Source organism: Cebidichthys violaceus, unplaced genomic scaffold (genome assembly GCF_023349555.1).
Source record: "Cebidichthys violaceus isolate CVI_PGR_0920_01 unplaced genomic scaffold, fCebVio1.0.p SCAF_13, whole genome shotgun sequence".
Classification (NCBI taxonomy): Eukaryota; Metazoa; Chordata; class Actinopteri; order Perciformes; family Stichaeidae; genus Cebidichthys; species Cebidichthys violaceus.
Genome location: NW_027176296.1, coordinates 6,604,680 through 6,623,147, shown reverse-complemented (window position 1 = coordinate 6,623,147; position 18,468 = coordinate 6,604,680). Strand labels below are relative to the sequence as shown.

The following is an 18,468-nucleotide window of genomic DNA, read 5'->3' as shown; positions in this document are numbered from 1 at the left end:
AGAATATTCTTCATCAAGGCTGTGGCCCAGTTTATGGTGATGTACTTTCTTGAATTCACACAGACTGTACAGATTACTCTTAGCTATTTAAGGGAAGGCTTGTTGTTAGTCAGTCTGTCTGAAATGGTGTCTCACTTGGTTTCAGGCAACAAAGGCTCACATCAAGTTGAACACCAAGCGCCTCTACCAGGCTGATGGCTACGCAGTGAAAGAGATGCTGAAGATCACTTCAGTGCTGTACAGCGCCATGAAGACCAAGCAGATGGCCCTGGAAGACAGAACCGAGGAGGACAACAGCAAGTTCAAGTTCGACCTCGGCTCACGGGTGAGATGCGATTTTCACATAATGTTCACATATGTATGTGTGTATGTTACTGTATCCTTAGTCCTTTTTAATCTCAATAACCTAATAACTAAGCTGTCAGCTCTAAGGAGTTTGACATTAAGTGGCATTTTAATAAAGTCAGTGTTTGGAAACTACAACAGATAAAATTATATATTGTCTAAATTTAGCAGATGTGAATGTGCCCCACAATTAGGTTGTTTTTTATTAACTTTTTTATTGCAATACCTGACTTGCACGGCATCTAGTTGGTCACTGTAAGTCTGACTCACATGCATGTAGACTCTCCGAATAAAACAGTCAAAATGATGTTTGACATAACAACCTCATGCTATTTATTTTTCCTTTTTTTTCAGCCTTCTATTCCATACTCCATTTTTAATCTTTCTAATATCAAATCCAGAGTGGAAGGGAAATCCTTGTGTTGCTGATTAGCTCTCACTCTCTCTTCACTCTAGATTTCAGATCTTAAAGCAGCTCGGCAGCTGGCATCTGAGGTCACGTCTAAAGGAGCATCTCTGTATGATTTACTGGGAAAAGAAGTGGACCTGAGGGTGAGGGAAAACGGATAATAACAGATACACCTACTGGTTTCCATTTACCTTGATCTTGAGTCCTCACAATACATGACAATGTGGCTGTTTCTCTTCATTAGACCCAGTCAGGTTGTAATGTTTTACAGTTTGAGGGCCACATTTTATATAGTGAGATAAGTGCACTTTAAGAAACATGGTAATAGCTTTTGTCTGAAAAAGCATTGGGATTTACAATGTTAAACAGAATTGTTTTTTTCTTAAATAAACTTCTGTCTTCAAGACCAGTTTGACCTAAAACTGCCATTATTCATCAAGTAACTTTTGACCCCTAAACTATTCCTCTGTGAGGGTGGTAGCATGATGTGGCTTTATTTTTCAGTGAAAGTGATGCAGGTGATGACTCTGCTGTCTATGTTTTCACTGTTGCCACAGGAAATGAGAACTGCGTCCATCGCCAGACCTCTGGAGATCAATGAGACTGATAAGGCCCTGAGAGCTGCCATCAAGGAGGTTTTGGTATGTATTCATCCTGAAAATCCACAAAGTGTTTAACTATGAAAAGGCACTGAATCTGCCCCCATGCCTTTTGTGTTCATTGTCAAGGAAAGTGTGGAGAAGACGAAAGACATGCTGAGTAATGTTGTTTCTGATGAAACCAGTCTGGACGCTAAGATAGAAAAGAAGAAGCAAGAGCAGGAGAGGAATCGGAAGAGGCTCCAGACACTGCAGAGTGTCAGGTCAGTTCACGACCCTGATAGCTAGCAGACATGCTCAATGACAGGAAGGATTCCCCGGTGCCTTTGGCAAATTAAAACAAAACATAAAGTGAATGTGAGCTACTTTTTTGTTGTTGTACTCTTTGCTCAAACAGTTGTCATTGAAGTTGTACTATCTATATCTAAGCTTTTAGCCATCTTTTTTAGCCAACAGAGTTTTCCTTCTTCGACTTACACCAAATCTTTAAATAAAACTTTGACTGACAACTAAATGTGTGCTCATCCTGTAAGTGCTTGTTTTTTGTTGATCACTGACTTTTTTAGGCCGGCCTTCATGGATGAATATGAAAAGATTGAGGAAGATCTGCAGAAGCAATATGAAACCTATGTGGAGAAGTTCAGGAACCTCTGCTTCCTGGAGTCTCAGCTGGATGAATACCATAAAATGGAGCAGGAGAGGTTTGAGGTCTGTGTGTGTGCGTGTGTGTGCGCGTGTGATCTTTAAATGTTTTTTAGGACCTCTTATTGAACTGCTTGTATATGTAAAACTTTTTCTTAAACATATTGCCACTCTGTCTCAGTAATGCTCTGCATGACCCAGATATTCATATTGGTCTTCAAATGTTGGTTTGAAACACAGAGAAATATAAACACAGAGAAATATAAAAAATGGAAATTAGTCAGTTTTCCTGTGAACGGAAGAAAGAACTCTACTTTTTTATTTCCTGAAGAGAGACTAATTTATCCTCCTCTGAGTGTCCTCCCTCTTTTATAATAATAATAATAATTTCATGGCCTGTAATGATGAGAAATAAGACGATACTGTTCATGAACATAAATGGGAGGAACTCATACCCTGGATGGCGTGGATGGAGGAGAATTGAGACGGCCCTCTTCATGCTTTCTGTATGTGGCTGTGGCTCAGGAAGAGGAACGGGTCGTCCACTAACCGGCAGTTTGATCCCCGGCTTCTCCAGTCTGCATGTTGAATTGTCCTTGGGCAAGACACTGAACCCCAAATTTCTACCGAAGGCTGTGACATCGGTGTGTGAGTGTCTGTGAATGAGCATTAGATTAAATCCTTTGGCACCTCGTATGGCCTCTGCCATCAGTGTACAAATGTGTATGTGAATGGGTGAATGTCGGCATGTAGTGTAAAGAGCTTTGAGTGGTGAGAATACTAGAAAAGCACTATATACTGTAAATGCAAGTCCATATAGATTGTGCTTTTCTTTCCACTACAGGAGGCTGAAAACACACTAAGGATGATGCAGGACGTATTGAGGGAGGAGGAGGAGAGGGATCTGACGAGGAGCTCCTGTGAGACAATCAATTACAGACTGTTAAAGCAAAGCAATAGTCACATAATCTCAACCCTTTTGTATCATCTCACACACTTGTTTTCTGCAGTGAAAGATGAGGATTCTGACGTGAACGTTCCAGAGGACGAAGGTTCAGACAGCGACATGGAAGAGTGTCGACCTTCTAAGCCACGGCCCACGCGAAACGGCATCGTGGCAGGTACACGCACAGGAAATAGCCATGTTTTCTCCATAACGTCCTGCTTTCTATGATTCTGATTGGTTTTATATCTGCGGTTCTCAAAATTAAATGCTTTATCTATCAAAACTTATCATCAAACATGATCTGTGTTGCCCCCTTTTTTGCACCACAGGAAGAGGAGCTCGATTCATCGGGAACATGCAGGGCGGTGATAGTGATGAGGTTAGTATTGTCAAAGCAAAATAAATACAATATTCCTTATTTTTCCATCTTAAGTTTAACCTTATGTAGCGAGCATCTTTCAATTTTGAAGCCGTTTTTGCTGAGTTTTCTCCCTGTGCACCAGCGCTGATCACTTTCACATCCCTTTGGGTTTCAATCTTGTACTCTATTCCATATTTTATCTTTTGACTGTCATTCACTTGTATTTTAAAAGCCTTCTTTAGCTGTGTCCAGAAAGTCAGTCCCTCTTGCCAAAAAACAATGGAAAGGAAAGGTTTGTGCAGGACTTGGATCTAGTTCACTCCTTGTCCCTCTGTGTTTTAAAGGAAAAATCTATTCTCAAATTTTCTGACATGGTAGGGATTTTTTTTTTTTACACAGGGAAAGGAATGGATCCTCATCACTTTCATGGCATAGTCCATGTCAGGAGTGTTCATACAGTTAACAAGGTGGAGAAGTAAGCTCAGAGCTTGCAGACCTGCTAAAATGATTTTGACATTGACTATTTTTTTGCATCATACCTTTATAAGCAGTATAAACCTCATCACCTGTGTTAGTTATCAAAAGAATGAAGAGGAAAAGAAAGGAAGACAGACTAACTGGAGAGAAAGGAAGAATTGCTTCATTGCATTTTGCTCCACTGGTGCATCTATGGGTGCAGGAATTGGTCTTTTCTACAATGCATACAAGGCCAGTATAGTTTTTGAACATAGGTGCAGATGTTCTTAACTGTTGGAATAGATTTTTCCTTTAAATTAGGTCAATTGTTTATCTGGTCTGTGTAGTTATCTAGCTCCAGATGGACATGTCCCAGTTCAATCAACTCTGGACTGAGCATGTTCTCATTACAGCCGAAGAGTTGATTCCATGATGAGGTCTGTCTGATTGTACACGTTTTTGTGAGAAATTAGCTGGTTCAATGTTTAGTTAGAATGAGAATATGTCCATCCCTGTCGTAGTTCCACATTGTGTGTTGAATAATTGTCCAGTAATCATTGACTGGACTCTGAACACTGAAATAGTTATTATGTGTACCTGCCTGCCTGCTGTTTCAGACTGAAGACAGCGAGATTGATGTGGACGAGGATGACGAGGAAGATGAAGGCGAGGAGGAGGAGAGCAAAGATTTGGAGGATGACAGTCTGGAGGGCCCAGTGTCCAGGGGTGCCCGCCCTTCCAAGGGGGGCATGAGACCAACTTTGCTGGAGGAGAGCGACAATGACTTCTGAAACAGATGAGCTCCAGCTGTTTCTGTCGCTCAGATTAAACCATCTAATTACTTCTGAGAGATATGCACTAATTATTATGTTCCATCATGTCATTTTTGCAACATGAAATCAATATAGTTCCTTTTTTTTTATAATTGTGTAAACTGTTTACCATAATAAAATATCTCTTCTCTGTCTCTTGATTCAAGTATGACAGCAGCACTGTACTTCTAACTCAGTTTTAGTTTGACAAGCAGTAAACTATTAATTTTATACTGTTTTACATGCTGAATATATGAATGGAAATTCCTGATAGAGGAAGAACACAAATCAGAAATGGAAAAACATCAAGAATAAAGTGACTTCCTAATTATGGATAATGAGGACAATTGGAGAGTGAGTGCTGGGGAAATGTGTACAGTACACTAATAGAGAGGTTCATTTTAAATACATGCTAAGCTGTCTCTAGGCCATGGTTTTAGATCTTTGGCAATAATAATACCTTGTTACATTTTCCCGAATTGAATATACTTAATTGGATGCAATTCACATTTATTAACATTTATATACAAATGTAACACTTGGCACGTTGCACACTTGTATAGTATTCATCCAAAAGCTAAAGAGGAATTTAAATTAGTGTTATCCTCTAAAATGTAATATTAGTGGAGTATAAAGTCTAAAAAAGCATAAACTTGAAAGACTTCATCAAGCCCATATATCTAGCCCTTTTACAGTATCTCCTTCCCCATGTGGGACATTTTGGACTTTTAGTTGTGGTATTTCAAATTAATTCAACGTGTTGTGTGACGTTTTAGAGAACATTTTCAAACAATTTCTCTTTCTCGTTACCAGAAAAAAATTATATATTTTATATATAAATATATATTTTACGATATGACAACAATAGGAGACGCTGCGTCATCAGAGTGCGCCCTGGTTTCGGAGGTGGCAGATGCCTCTTCGAAATAACAGCCACCAGTCGTTTACTTGCGACCTGTTTATCTTCTCATACTGGTATGAAACCGTGTGTATACTCTGTGTATTGTTGTCATTATGCTCTCAGCTAAATTTAGGTCAAATTGAAATAGAGAATGACCGGTTTCTTTTGACAAGTAAAGGTAATCTTGTGTATGAGGCTAATATCAGCTAGTTATGGCTAACTGACGTTAGCTAACGTTACACTGAAGCAAAACAGTCAGCTAACGTTAACAAGAATAATTAGCTAACAAGTGGCTTCCGTTTTGTTACTTTATTAACGGGTTAAACCAAAATGATATAGAAAACGTTGGATTAACTGACGTTACCTATGCATCTAATGATCCAAAAAGAACTGCTGCACACGACTCATAACATAAATACTGCATGTTGAACAATCACAGTTGTAGATGATGAACACAAAAAAAGAAACGTCTTTGAAATCTGTAGGAAAGGGTTTTGAATAATTGTAACGTTAAACCGGCTATATCCGTATTAAAATCAGTTTTGACAACTATCTTGTTAGACTAACTCCTCTCATTGGTCTCTCATCTTCCCTCGTCTCTCAGCTGAAGAGCAGCTGTTGGGATGCCAAAGAAGTTCCAGGGCGAGAACTCCAAGGCGGCCACAGCCAAAGCCCGTAAAGCTGAGGTCAAGGCGGTGGCAGACGCCCGCAAGAAGCAACAGGAAGAGGATGCTCTGTGGCAAGAAACTGACAAACTTGTTCTCAAAAAAGGGCAGAGAAAGGTGAGCACTCTCTCCTCCGAGTGATGTTCAAATTTGGGGATTTTCAAACTCGTGCTGCTTGCTTGGGCTTATCACTGCCTCAGTTTATGCTCGACGTAACTCCACAGCTTATCAATTACACTCAGAAGTGAGATGACCAAAGTAGACAGTCTTATGAAGACTCGACGGGGGAATTATTGTAGAATTTTCTTTTTTAACCTCATAGTATTCAGTATTGAATGCTCTATTTTATTGCATGATTCTTCATTTTCAGTGATGTCAGGGGATCAGTGAAGCTTATTAAATAGTTCAGTGATCGCATGTGTCATAAATACATTTAGTGGCCAAACTACTTTGAGACAACATGTGTTTTTACGAACAAAAGTCTGATGGGACAGCTTTCGAACTTTGCAGGATGACAAGGAGAAGAAGAGGCTCGAGCTTTTGGAGAGGAAAAAGGAAAACCAGCGACTTCTGGATGAGGAGAGTTCCAGCATAAAAGGCAGAGCCCTGCGGGAGGCTGGACCTGGAGGAAAAGTGACCCGTGCCCAGATCGAGGAGGTGCTTCAGAATGAACTACTGCAACAGCAGGAGCAGGAGCTCAACCCTAAAGGTACATTTTGGGTTTAAGTTGACGACGGAAGTGTGCTGGTTAGAATAAAGATAACATGAGTGGAGATGCGATCCAGCAGCAGTGGCTGTTTTGGGGATCCAATCAGTAAATTTTTTACCATCAAATACAATTTCCTCCCACAGAAAAGAGCCATCTGGAGATCCCACTGGAGGAGAACGTGAACAAGATTATACTTGATGAAGGAACCGTGGAAGCCAGAACAATAGAAGATGCCATCGCTGTGCTCAGGTACCACTTGTACTGTGTGTGACATCCTATCGTCCTTGTGATTAGTCTGATGTTGATTTGAATTAAGTTTTTATAAAACAACAATGATACCTTGTGAATGTTAACAAGCCATCATTCCGCCCTCTCTTCCGGTCTCCAGCACGGGGCTTGAGGACGTGGACCACCACCCGGAGCGGAGGATGAAAGCAGCATTTGCTGCCTTTGAGGAGGCTAACATGCCTCGCCTAAAACAGGAGAACCCTAACATGAGGCTGTCGCAGCTGAAGCAGCAGTTGAAGAAGGAGTGGATGAAGTCGCCAGAGAACCCCCTGAACCAACGCTTTTCCACCTACAACCTAAAGTGAATGCATTCTTTACCCCCCGATAACTCCATTTGAAAACCGTCTGCCTTTGAACATAGGAGACTGTCATTGAAAAATCTAATCATTTAATTAAAAAAAATGGGTGTTGCTAATGAGAGATTCACCTGTTTCTGCCCAGAAAAAACTCCAAAGCCAGATGACTCAGCTTGGTTGTTCCATTCACTAGAAAAGAGAAGTTCATTTTCCCCTATTAAGGTCATAATAACATCATTTTTTTAAGCACTTCTGGGGAGGTGGGAAGTCAGATGTTTTGAGAGAAACTTATTAAAGTTCACTCGATCATCAACATCTCTTGTTGCATTCTACTACTTTGTGAGTTGTTTGTTTAATTAGCAAAATAGTTGGCATTGAACACCAAAGCCACTGTCGCCAGTGGATTAAGACTCAAAATGCTGACGCTCAAGTATTTCAAGTATCCATTGTCCATTGGCTATTAAGCCTTGTGAATGTCTGACGTGATAATCTGCCGATGCCTCCTGTCCAGTATCTTATGGTGTCATCCTCTGAAATATGTGCTTGGATCAGAATTGGTCATGTAGTTTCTAGTAAAATCCAAATGTGGCACTCCATTCAATGCTTTGAATCTTGTCAGAGGCCTGGTATATATTTACTTGTAAGTAAACTATCACTTTATTGCCTTTTAACTCAACTGCAGTGAGAGAGAGATAGAACTAATTCAGCCATATTTAAAGGCCCACAGATGCTCTATGATATTGTATTACAACATAAAAGAATTTTCATAAAGCCTTCCTCAGGTTTACACGACAAACATGTCTCTGTAAAGTGAACAAAATTATAAAAAAGAGTCTTGTCTTGACCATCTCCAGACCCTAAACCGTAGCTGCAATTGTCCTCCCTTATCTTCTTTAGCAGACCCGTTGGCCTTTAGCCAGCAGTGACTTAAAGGTCCTACGATCCTAACGTTGTAAATGGATGGTGACCTCTTGAAAAATGAGGACTCGGGTTGTGATCCAAACACTCGTAGCTATATTGGTGCTGTGATTAAAGTGTGGCCTTATGCTTCAGTGTGCATGAATGCAACAAACCTGTTTTTGACACTGCAATAGACCTGCCAAGTGTGGAGTCGATCGGATGAGCGGTTGTCCAGAAACTCGAAGGACGCATACAGGGTTTTAAAACAAACATTTTAAATCCAGTTCATTGAAACAACAAATTGAATATTAGGGAAATTAATTGTTGTACTTGGTTTTTTTGTTGCATCCTATTATTTGCAATTAATGTAGGATTTTGTTTTAGACCCGGCCATGTGTCAATCCATAGTTATTGCTATTGAATTGCTTTTGCATTCAGTTATGTGGCCAGCAATGGTGTCCGGTGCTGCCATTTGTCACAAAGGTTTTCTCCAGCACAGCAACATTCACATACTAAGCTGCTGAGGCAGCAAGCTTTAGGCTTTGTGGGTTTGTCCCAATGCCAGTTGGAAAGACAGAAAACAAGAACGAAAACTGAGCTTTAGCTGTCTTCAATGTAAGCATAGAGGTAAAACAAGATAAAGAAGTATCTGCTGTGTTATTTTGGAGTTGGGGGGGGGGGGGGTTACCCAAACAATAATGCTCTTCAACAGGCCTAAGAATTAAAGGTAAACGTATACATTTGTTGGGATACATCTGAAGAGACTTTGCACTTGGCTTGATTAATTCAGAACCAGATTTTTTTAAAAAGGCCACGTTTGTCCTGCCAGGCTGTTGTGTCGGAGGAGATAAGAGCCTCTGCCAAGGCCTTTGAACCACAGAGCTTCAATGACATGTTCAACTGACCTTTTATTTTCCTTTTTGCATTGAAAGCACCCAGTTCCTTTTTTTTCACATAGCAACCAATCAGTCCACTCCCAATTTATAGGGATTTCTTTGAGCTTGTACGTGTGATGTTCCGCCTTAACACTGGTCTGATGTTCCAGGTTTTTTGTTTTTCTGCATCCTAACCTGTCGCTGCACCCTCACACTCCCTTCCCATTTGCATTACAACCCTTTACCAGGCCAGCTGCTGCTGCCCTTTTCTTTCTTCATGTTGAATTCTAATGATTACTTTCAAAGGAAAGCCGTCTCCAAAGCGCCTTTGTCAAGTGTTTGTACTGGGAGGAGGCAAGCCGCTGTCCAGCACCCACTCAGGCTTCTCTTCTTTTTAACACTTAAGTTCTGCAAGCGGGAGCATTTGCTATTAGTAACCTGCTTTTTCAAGTTTGGAGAAAAATAACTCATGGAAGAAGAAGGTAAGGATCATCAGTACTCGTCGGGCTACGTACGTTATTTTTGTTTATGGAGAAAATCATGAAAATTGAGATTTAATTGCAGAAATTTGCAAAAATAGGACCACCATTTCGAATAATTATATTGCACTCTTAGAAAATGTTTTGCACTCATGGAAAATTATGCCTTAATTGTAAAGCACATTAAGATGGACAATTAGTTTTCATGCTCTTATCTTTCAGTATTTGGATCTACTCTCATTTGAACACAGTTTTTATTTGCAGAATGACAATTTACCCATATTTTTGAGCAGCGCTTTAGGAGTTAAACATAGTATATTTTTTGTTGTGTCAGTCGTTATGTACATTGCATCAGGATGACATCCGTTATGAAAAAAGGATAAATTACCACTTTTCAGTGGTTCAAAAGAAGATAACTGAGGTCTTAGTTTTTGAGCCCTTTTCACTGTTAAGTAAATTAATAAATAAATAGATAACACAAAATTACATTAACTTCTTAAACCTTTATGGAAAGCAATTTAAGACTCAAGAATAATAACTCTAAATTATGAATTTCTTTCCTCTAAAATAGTTAATAATTTTTAAAACTGGTGAGTGATCATTCTTTGAGATTTCCATGTCCAGTAGGCTAAGAGGAGGGGATCACATCTGATTTTGACAGAATGTTTCACATTCATAACCAGCTCACAATCTCAGATTAAGCAAATCATTGCTTTTTCAATGGTGATGATTTTGCTTTGAGTAAATGGTCCTTGTGTGTGTTATTAGTCAAATGACAAACTGTTATATTCACAGTTTAGGGACTAAGATCTTATAATAATTTTTTTTTAAAGACCGTTATTGAGGTGTAATACAAAAAAAGACAGAAGATGCTATAATTGGAATACTTTATTTCTAAAGCAAAATAATACTTGTTTCTGTGTATTTTCAACATCTTTAAAGGTGTTTCTATACTGCTTAGTCCATTCCAGGATACTTCTGCAGCCCAGGCTTTATACCTTATGCTCATTTATGGGCTATGTTTGTGGCAAAAAAAATGAGAAGAAAAAACATAAATTGTTGGATATTGTGTGCACATCATTCAACCGTAACATCCTGCATTCAAATGCATTTGAGAACGTTTGTTACATGTCATCTTTCTCATCTCCCTTCTTCTTTCCTGTTACATGTGAAAAAAATGATTTGAGTGTGATCTTATTTCAGCTCTGCAGTGATGCCATGAGGTTGATTCTGGTTAAACCCACCAACGCAACGCGACGTCTTGACTCAACAGGTGAAGTCTTCCGTGATGGGGACCACGAGCATTGTACTGCAGGAGGTCCATCACCTCCGACAAAAACTCCTGAGGGGATGCGGGATCGATTCTCAGGTACCTCTGTGGAAGCATCGTCTTCCCCACAGGAAACAAGTCTGTGCTGTGTTTCATCCTCAACCCACGAAAGATCTAATGGAATCAGTCCACCAAGAAGTTCAGTCCAGATGTCACCAATGAAAAACAGAAACCTAACCTTATCACAGCTGAGTGATCAGGACTGGCTGTTGCTTTGTGGCCAGGTTAGCAGTGTAGGAGATGATTCTCCGTCAGCGGAGAAAGCCGGCTCAAGTGTGGGACATCCAAACCACAATGAAAGGTGTGGTTGTTCCTGTCCTGAGGCACACCAACATCCAGAGGCTTCTAGTTTTCATCCTCAATCAAAACAGGGCACGGTCCAACAAGACTGTCTCTCCAGAGTTTCAAACAAGAGAAGCCTTTCATCTCCAGCGCACACCCAGCCTTTTCCCCAAAGCACCCAAGCTTTGACCACTTGCCAGGTTTTACCACAGCAAACAAACCAAAGGGATCTTTTGAAACCTGCAACGAACCATCCACAGGATAATTTCATGCTCCAATGCAGTGACCGAGAAGGTCAAAAGGAGCTATTGCAACAACAGCCCTGCAATCATTTTAAACATAAGGACAGCAGCCAAGCAACTTTATTCAATATTCCTCTGAACTCCATTGAGTGTGTTGAGACGAATCAGAAGCTATACCAACATCCTCAGCCTGCTGTCACCGCAGAGTTCAACTGGAGAGAGCTTTTTGGCAAAGAACCACTGTTAGTTCAGCAACGTCAAAAACAAGACTCTCATTGCTCGATGAGCGGTGATCAGACCTGGAAGGCATCTGGAGATCCCTCCATCGTCCTCAAGTGTCGACATCTCCCTTGCAACCCTTTAACCAACACTACGCGGGTACAGAGGTCCTCTACTCCAGCCAGTAACAAAAGTGTCCAGTCCTTCTCTACCAGCCAGTGTAGCTCACTTGAGAACCAGGATTTAGTGGCAAAGAGAGATAGACAGCGACAAAGTCAGGTATATGAATTTTCTCTAAATGCTGTTGCTTTCTGACCTAGTGAGGGAGGGCATTTCCCCCCAAAATGTATTAAATCTTATGAAAATGTTTTTGTCAAATGGCAGCGTTGTAACTGAACTTCATTACCTTTTGATCTTGAAAGACATCTTACCAGTCTGTTAAGGGACAAGAAAACAAAAGACAGTGCAGTAAAGGAGAGAGTGATTGCATTGTTGCAAGTTTCAAACAAGATTTTCTACCAAAATCTGAATTTAATGTAGGCAAATCCAGTTCATGATTGTAAAGGTAAAATATATTTTCTTATTTTTGCAGTCCTCTGTCTCTCAGCATACAGTATGTTGCCTGATTAATTACATTCCCTGTGCTGATTGTCTTACTTTCTTTTGCAGACAAACTCTCAGTACCTCAGCGGATCAAGACTCTCCCTCCCTAAACACACTCCTCCACCTACCTCCACCTTAGAAACTGGTGGCATAGTCAACGGGGACGCAGTGCGACCGCTAAGCAGCCATGTTAATTTAAGATGTAGTCTTGCAGGTCTCCAGTCAGGTCAACAGCCTCTTCCGATTCTTCACAGTGCCATCCTAGAGGACGCCTTCTCCAAAGTCATCAGAGAAGATTCCATTAAGGCCAACAGTGAGAACCTGACCAGAGAGGAAGGCAGCGCACCACAAAAGAAGTCCAAGGACATTAGCTACCGGCTGGGTCAGAGAAAAGCTCTCTTTGGGAAGCGCAAACAGTTGAGTGACTACGCCTTGGTCTGTGGGATGTTTGGCATCATCGTTATGGTGATCGAGACAGAGCTGTCGAGGGGATTTTACAGCAAGGTACTGTAGTCCTCTTCAGAATCACTGTATTCATGAAGTATAATAGGTTTACAAAAAGGTTTGTGTGTCACAAAACTGGATACACTCATTATGTTCATGTTTTTGTCTCCATTATTTACAGGAATCCATGTGTTCATATATACTGAAAGGCCTGATCAGCCTCTCCACGGCTATTCTTCTTGGACTCATTGTGATGTACCATGCAAGGGAAATCCAGGTATTTGGGTAAAAATCAAGAGAACTTCATTGTTCCCTTGGTTAACCTTATTTTTACAGGAGAGCCTAATACCAGGGTATTCTTAGTACTCTGACTGGGAAAACTTGCCATGTTAACCATGTGTTTCATCTGATTTATATTATATCCTGGGGCACAAACGTCACCAGAAAATAGTTTTTAAAATGTATTGTTTCACAGTATGCAGTGGAAGATCAATTAGCTCAGTTGGATGAAATGCCAAACCTACCAACAAATCTTCTAAATGAAACAACGCTTAAATAGGCATTTCACTACTTCATGCTGAGTTTTAGAAACAGTTTACTTTGAACAAGAAACATCTCAATTCCATCAATGAAAAGTTAAATCCAAAATCTACAGTCCAAACAAATACATTTAGCATTAATATTCCTCTGCTTTTGAGGTCAGTTGCGTCATTTAATATGCAGAATTCATCAGCCTGAAGTCTCTCTACAGCTCTTCATGGTGGACAACGGAGCAGACGATTGGAGGATAGCGATGACCTTTGAGCGGATTCTCTTTGTTGCGTTCGAACTCCTTATCTGTGCCATCCATCCAATCCCGGGCCACTATGTGTTCACCTGGACTGCTCGACTGGCCTTCAGCTACACAGCGTCAGTGGCGGATGCCGACATCGACATCATCCTCTCTGTGCCAATGTTCCTGCGCCTCTACCTCATTGGCCGAGTCATGCTGCTCCACAGCAAACTGTTCACGGACGCTTCCTCCCGCAGCATCGGGGCGCTCAACAAGATCAGCTTTGACACTCGTTTTGTCATGAAGACGCTGATGACCATCTGCCCTGGCACAGTCCTGCTGGTCTTCAGTGTGTCCTGTTGGATCATCGCAGCATGGACCGTGCGTGTATGTGAGAGGTATCAGCTTAAAACTTCTGATCTTCTCACTCTTTCTTTTCTTCTCTTAGTATCCAGCAGTGGTGGGAAGTAACTAAGTACATACATTTACTCAAGTATTGTACTTTACCATTTATTGTGCTGCTTTATACTTCTACCCTACTAAATTCTCAGGGGAAAATATTGTACCTCCTACCCCAATGCGTTTAAGCAAACAATTTAAGCACTTATTCCACCATTTGTAACCAATCGCATTGCTTCAATATCATAACTTTGTGCATTTTTCAATGATATTCAAAAGGTGGATAGCTAAAATCCGCGATAGTCTACTTGTAAAACATCTTACTTGGTGTAACTGAGCAAAGACGCAACATCTTTCAGCCTTCAGGGTTTACGTCCAGGTGTCATGTGTCCATAGGTATCACGATGCACAGGAGGTGACCAGTACCTTCCTTGGAGCAATGTGGCTAATCTCTATCACCTTTCTATCCATCGGCTACGGCGATATGGTCCCTCACACCTACTGCGGGAAAGGGGTTTGTCTGCTGACAGGAATCATGGTGAGATTTGTACGGATACAGTACAACCAGTCGTGTGGTGGAGGGTCATCCAAGCATTCTTTGGCCTTACATTTTATAGTAAATCTCATCTTTTGTAAATATATTTGTAAACCAATGCAAGTTATATGAGGCAAGAATCAAATGAAAAATAATACAAACATAACGTAATTATAATGTTATATGTTTTTACAAGATCCGAGGCTGTGAATAATTTTGCTCTATTTTTAACTGTTTACATAACACTTGTTTATTATACATGATTACATGATTATTGTAGTGCCAAGGTTATGAATTTCATCATCATTATGATTGATATTATTATTCTGCTAATTGAAGCTTGAATTGATTTGACTTTCACAGCAATAACATTATAAAGGCGACTGTAAAAATGGTGGGGATATAGATGACAATGATGTGCCACAGTGTCACTATCCGCTGCTCTTTTTCTTAGGGAGCAGGCTGTACAGCATTAGTGGTCGCCGTTGTTGCAAGGAAGTCAGAACTCACCAGAGCCGAAAAGCACGTCCATAACTTCATGATGGACACTCAACTCTACAAAAAGGTCAAATTTATTGTACTTTTTTAATATATATTTACAGTTAATTTCAGTATTTTTCTTTTTTGACCATATTGTGTCACTTTATGTTTTGTCTGATTTATATCTCAAAGAGCTTTACAGAAGAACCGAATCCAAAAGAATTGTGCAATACCGTAGACCAAAACAAAACAAAGCACATGATACAAACATTACTAACTGTAACTGCTACTGGAAACAATTCAATAAATCCCTCTTCTGCACTTTTATCCTCCTCAGGTAAAAAACACTGCAGCCAATGTGTTAAGGGAGACGTGGCTCATCTACAAAAACACCAAGCTGGTCAAGAACATTGACTGTGCCAGAGTACGCCACCATCAGCGTAAATTTCTGCAAGCCATCCATCAGTAGGTATAGAAATGCCATCACCCGGGAGTGCAAAATTAAAACAACAATAAACATCATGTAGATGGGTAGTTACAGTTTGCTGGCATGTCTATTATTATATTTATTAAGGCCATGATTTCAGTTGTTATTAAGACAAACTGTACTTTGAATTTGTTTTATTTAGCACATAAGAGACTTTGGTTGTTATTCTCAATTTCAGACTGCGAAGAGTCAAAATGGAGCAAAGGAAACTAGCTGATCAGGCCAATACAGTTGCTGACCTAGCCAAGGTTTGTATATGCAGCACCCTCGTATGTATGTGCAGTGTTAGACACTGTAGAAGGCTGGTTTCGTGTTCATCATCTGAATGGAGAAAGTGTCTCTGTGCTTCCCTTAAATCTGAGTTAAAAATGTGTACATAGGAGCAGAAGTTTGTTACATCTCAAATGGTTTGGAAGTCACTCATGGGCCATTATGAAACTTACACAAGTGTGATGTGGAAACGTGAAACCTCCAGTCCACATGCACTAGAGTGGACTTTTCAGTGAAGTAGGAATGGAAACATATTGTCATATTTATAGATTCTGGATGTTTCAAATGCTTTTTTTGTGAAAAAAACAAACATTTGACAGATATTAATGTTCAACATGTCTGTAGGGGATGTTTAAGTTCAATGGGATTTAATATAGTTCATCTTGTTATAATCAAATACACAACCATAATACATAGTTTTTGTATGTTTTTGGATCAAATTCCCATTACCTTTATGTCCTGAAAAATAGTATATCTTTAGTTGTTAATTTCTTACGAAATATCCGGCACATCACTTGCAAACAAGCTTGTTTGGGGTTTGTATTAGGACACTAAGGGCCTTTAACATCATTTAATTTACTACTGTAAGTACACCATATTATAAAGAACCCCACTCAAATTGGGTTAACATGTTTCCCTAACAAATTTGTGGCCCGTCTGTTATTTCTCTACTATGTCAGTGCATTGATAGGTGACAAATAATGCCTTTTTACAAAATGTTCTTTTTGGTTGGCTGGTGAAGTTAAACCTTAGAACTTTTCTGCAATCATAATCTGTTTGTTCAAAATATGGAGTGAGAGGTTCCCTGCTACACTTAACCCAATGTCTCTTAAAATGGACCACAACATTCTGTAAAGTCAGATGTACACACTCTCCTCCCTGTTGCTTTCCAGACTCAGAACATGATGTATGATCTGGTGTTGGAGCTTCAACATCGAAGTGAGGAGCTGGACAGGAGGATCGTAGCTCTGGAAGAGAAACTGGACTCCATCCTTCTCAACGTGCAGTCGCTGCCCGTTGTGCTTTCTCAAGCAATAACAAAGCTACAGAAGGATTTCCTGGACGACTTGGCCTGTCGTGTCCACTTCCTGTCATCCTCCCTGAGCTCTGAGTGCTGTTCAGTCCCTGCCAGGCCGCTCTGTCAAGGAACCACCACACCAGAGACACCATACAGCTCATAGCCCTTACACAGTGGTTTTCTCTTTAGTCTGCAACTTTTTTTTCATGCTGAGAAGCATCTGAACATGCACACTCTTTTTTTTTTTTTTTTTCAAGTAGCACTCTGCTACACATTCATTCAGTTACACACATTCACCCCTGGGAGTTACAGCTACCGTCTCATACTGAGCAGCTCCAATGAAAAGGGAAGTGCCTCAGTCAGGGGATTCTAGAGGAAGGGAAGAGCATTATTCCTTTATTTCCGCTACTCAAAGTTTCACTGATAGCCCGGGCACTGGGTTCTCACCTACACATGAGTCCATAGAGCCCGCTTTGCTTTTTTCTCACTCCATTGGATCCATTAGAAGATGATTTGTAAGCTATGGCTACATGGAGAATTACAATGTCATTGTCGTTTAAAATATCTGATTAAATTAGCTTATCTTATACAGTCTAATTGAGTTAATTCCGAAGCAGTACATGAGGAAATAACTTCCCCCCAATAGTTTGAGGAATGTGCTCACAGACCTCATCAGGATAAGCTTTTCTTGTTTTCTATCCATCTATCTTGCAATAATAATTTCTGAAATGATTCTCATCATTTATCATGGCATGGTGGACCTGGAAAAGGTTTTTGCCTGGTTCCTCTAATGAACTGGTTATGAAAAAGATGAGAAAGGCTTCCCATACTTCTAAGAGTTGTTCGTTATTCCTGTTCCATTAGGACAATGCAGTTTACAGTAAATGAGGTTCTCAGTTAGAGAAAAGTGACTAGTCATAGAGAAGATATTTTCTAATGTTTATGATTACTCTCAAAGCAATAATGATCTGGTACCGGCTGAGATTTTATTCTTATAAAGTGTAGTCCCAGATGTTTAGACAAAACTGTAAGTGCCAAATTAACCTACACGTAAGAACAGTTCATTTAACAACTTGTTCACTCAAATACTCTTGTTCTTTACTCACATCCTTGTATTTTTTGTTGTGCTCATTTAAGACCTAGAATTTCTGTCTGGCGATTGGCTGCTTCTTGTAACATTTTCATGTATAGGCCTAGTTAAGTATCTATTCAAGTTGTAAACTTGAAAACCATGCAATAGAAATAAAGTTAATTCATATTCAATAAATTAGGAACATTATTTAAAGCTCTGAAATCTTGCTTTGTGTTTCACTAACCGTAGCCTACACACCATTAATACGGCATACTTTCAATATTTAAGAACTTGTAATTAATGTAGCAGCCACACAGTATTTTATTTCAGACTTATATTAATATTTAAAAGAATAAAGATTTCCCAGAACTCTGTCATAGGTTTCTTTATGATTCCCTGAGCAGGACTCTTCTCATGGGGAATGCCATTACACAAAATGTTTCTCAGGAAATCAGTATGGCAACCCTGCACCAACACAAGAAATTGACACTACTATTTTTTTTTGCTTAAAAGTTGATAGTTGACACTAGGGTGCCAGATAGGCCTAAGCCTAAGATTGAAAGACCAGACTTGACCTGGGGATGCTGTGGTCAGATGGATCAGTGGGACCACAGCACAAAGAGACTCCTACC

General features: G+C 40.1%; 3 protein-coding genes across 3 annotated transcripts in view; all 3 read left to right on the top strand.

Moving 5' to 3' along the window:
* cluap1 (clusterin associated protein 1) overlaps window positions 1–4,722 on the top strand; it is a 5,702-nt gene extending 980 nt beyond the window's left edge. The window contains exons 3-12 of the mRNA XM_068707535.1: window positions 1–36; window positions 146–325; window positions 802–897; window positions 1,312–1,395; window positions 1,483–1,616; window positions 1,920–2,061; window positions 2,840–2,915; window positions 3,006–3,116; window positions 3,271–3,320; window positions 4,376–4,722. The exon at window positions 1–36 is cut by the window's left edge and continues 49 nt beyond it. Coding sequence (XP_068563636.1) covers window positions 1–36; window positions 146–325; window positions 802–897; window positions 1,312–1,395; window positions 1,483–1,616; window positions 1,920–2,061; window positions 2,840–2,915; window positions 3,006–3,116; window positions 3,271–3,320; window positions 4,376–4,549 — 1,083 coding nt within the window. The 3' untranslated portion in view covers window positions 4,550–4,722. The remainder of the gene's footprint in view (window positions 37–145; window positions 326–801; window positions 898–1,311; window positions 1,396–1,482; window positions 1,617–1,919; window positions 2,062–2,839; window positions 2,916–3,005; window positions 3,117–3,270; window positions 3,321–4,375) is intronic.
* Window positions 4,723–5,457: 735 nt separating this feature from the next.
* Window positions 5,458–7,742, top strand: ccdc124 (coiled-coil domain containing 124). Its single transcript, XM_068707542.1, has 5 exons — window positions 5,458–5,545; window positions 6,076–6,253; window positions 6,647–6,845; window positions 6,989–7,094; window positions 7,234–7,742. Exons 2-5 carry the CDS (start codon window positions 6,095–6,097, stop codon window positions 7,436–7,438), a joined length of 669 nt encoding a protein of 222 aa, XP_068563643.1. The 5' UTR covers window positions 5,458–5,545; window positions 6,076–6,094; the 3' UTR covers window positions 7,439–7,742.
* A 3,159-nt stretch (window positions 7,743–10,901) lies between these two features.
* kcnn1b (potassium intermediate/small conductance calcium-activated channel, subfamily N, member 1b) lies at window positions 10,902–18,138 on the top strand. Its single transcript, XM_068707531.1, has 9 exons — window positions 10,902–12,035; window positions 12,426–12,863; window positions 12,985–13,080; window positions 13,555–13,973; window positions 14,371–14,512; window positions 14,964–15,074; window positions 15,327–15,454; window positions 15,655–15,724; window positions 16,640–18,138. The coding sequence occupies exons 1-9, from the start codon at window positions 10,902–10,904 to the stop codon at window positions 16,925–16,927; spliced, it is 2,826 nt and encodes a 941-aa protein (XP_068563632.1). The 3' UTR covers window positions 16,928–18,138.
* The last annotated feature ends 330 nt before the right edge of the window (window positions 18,139–18,468 follow it).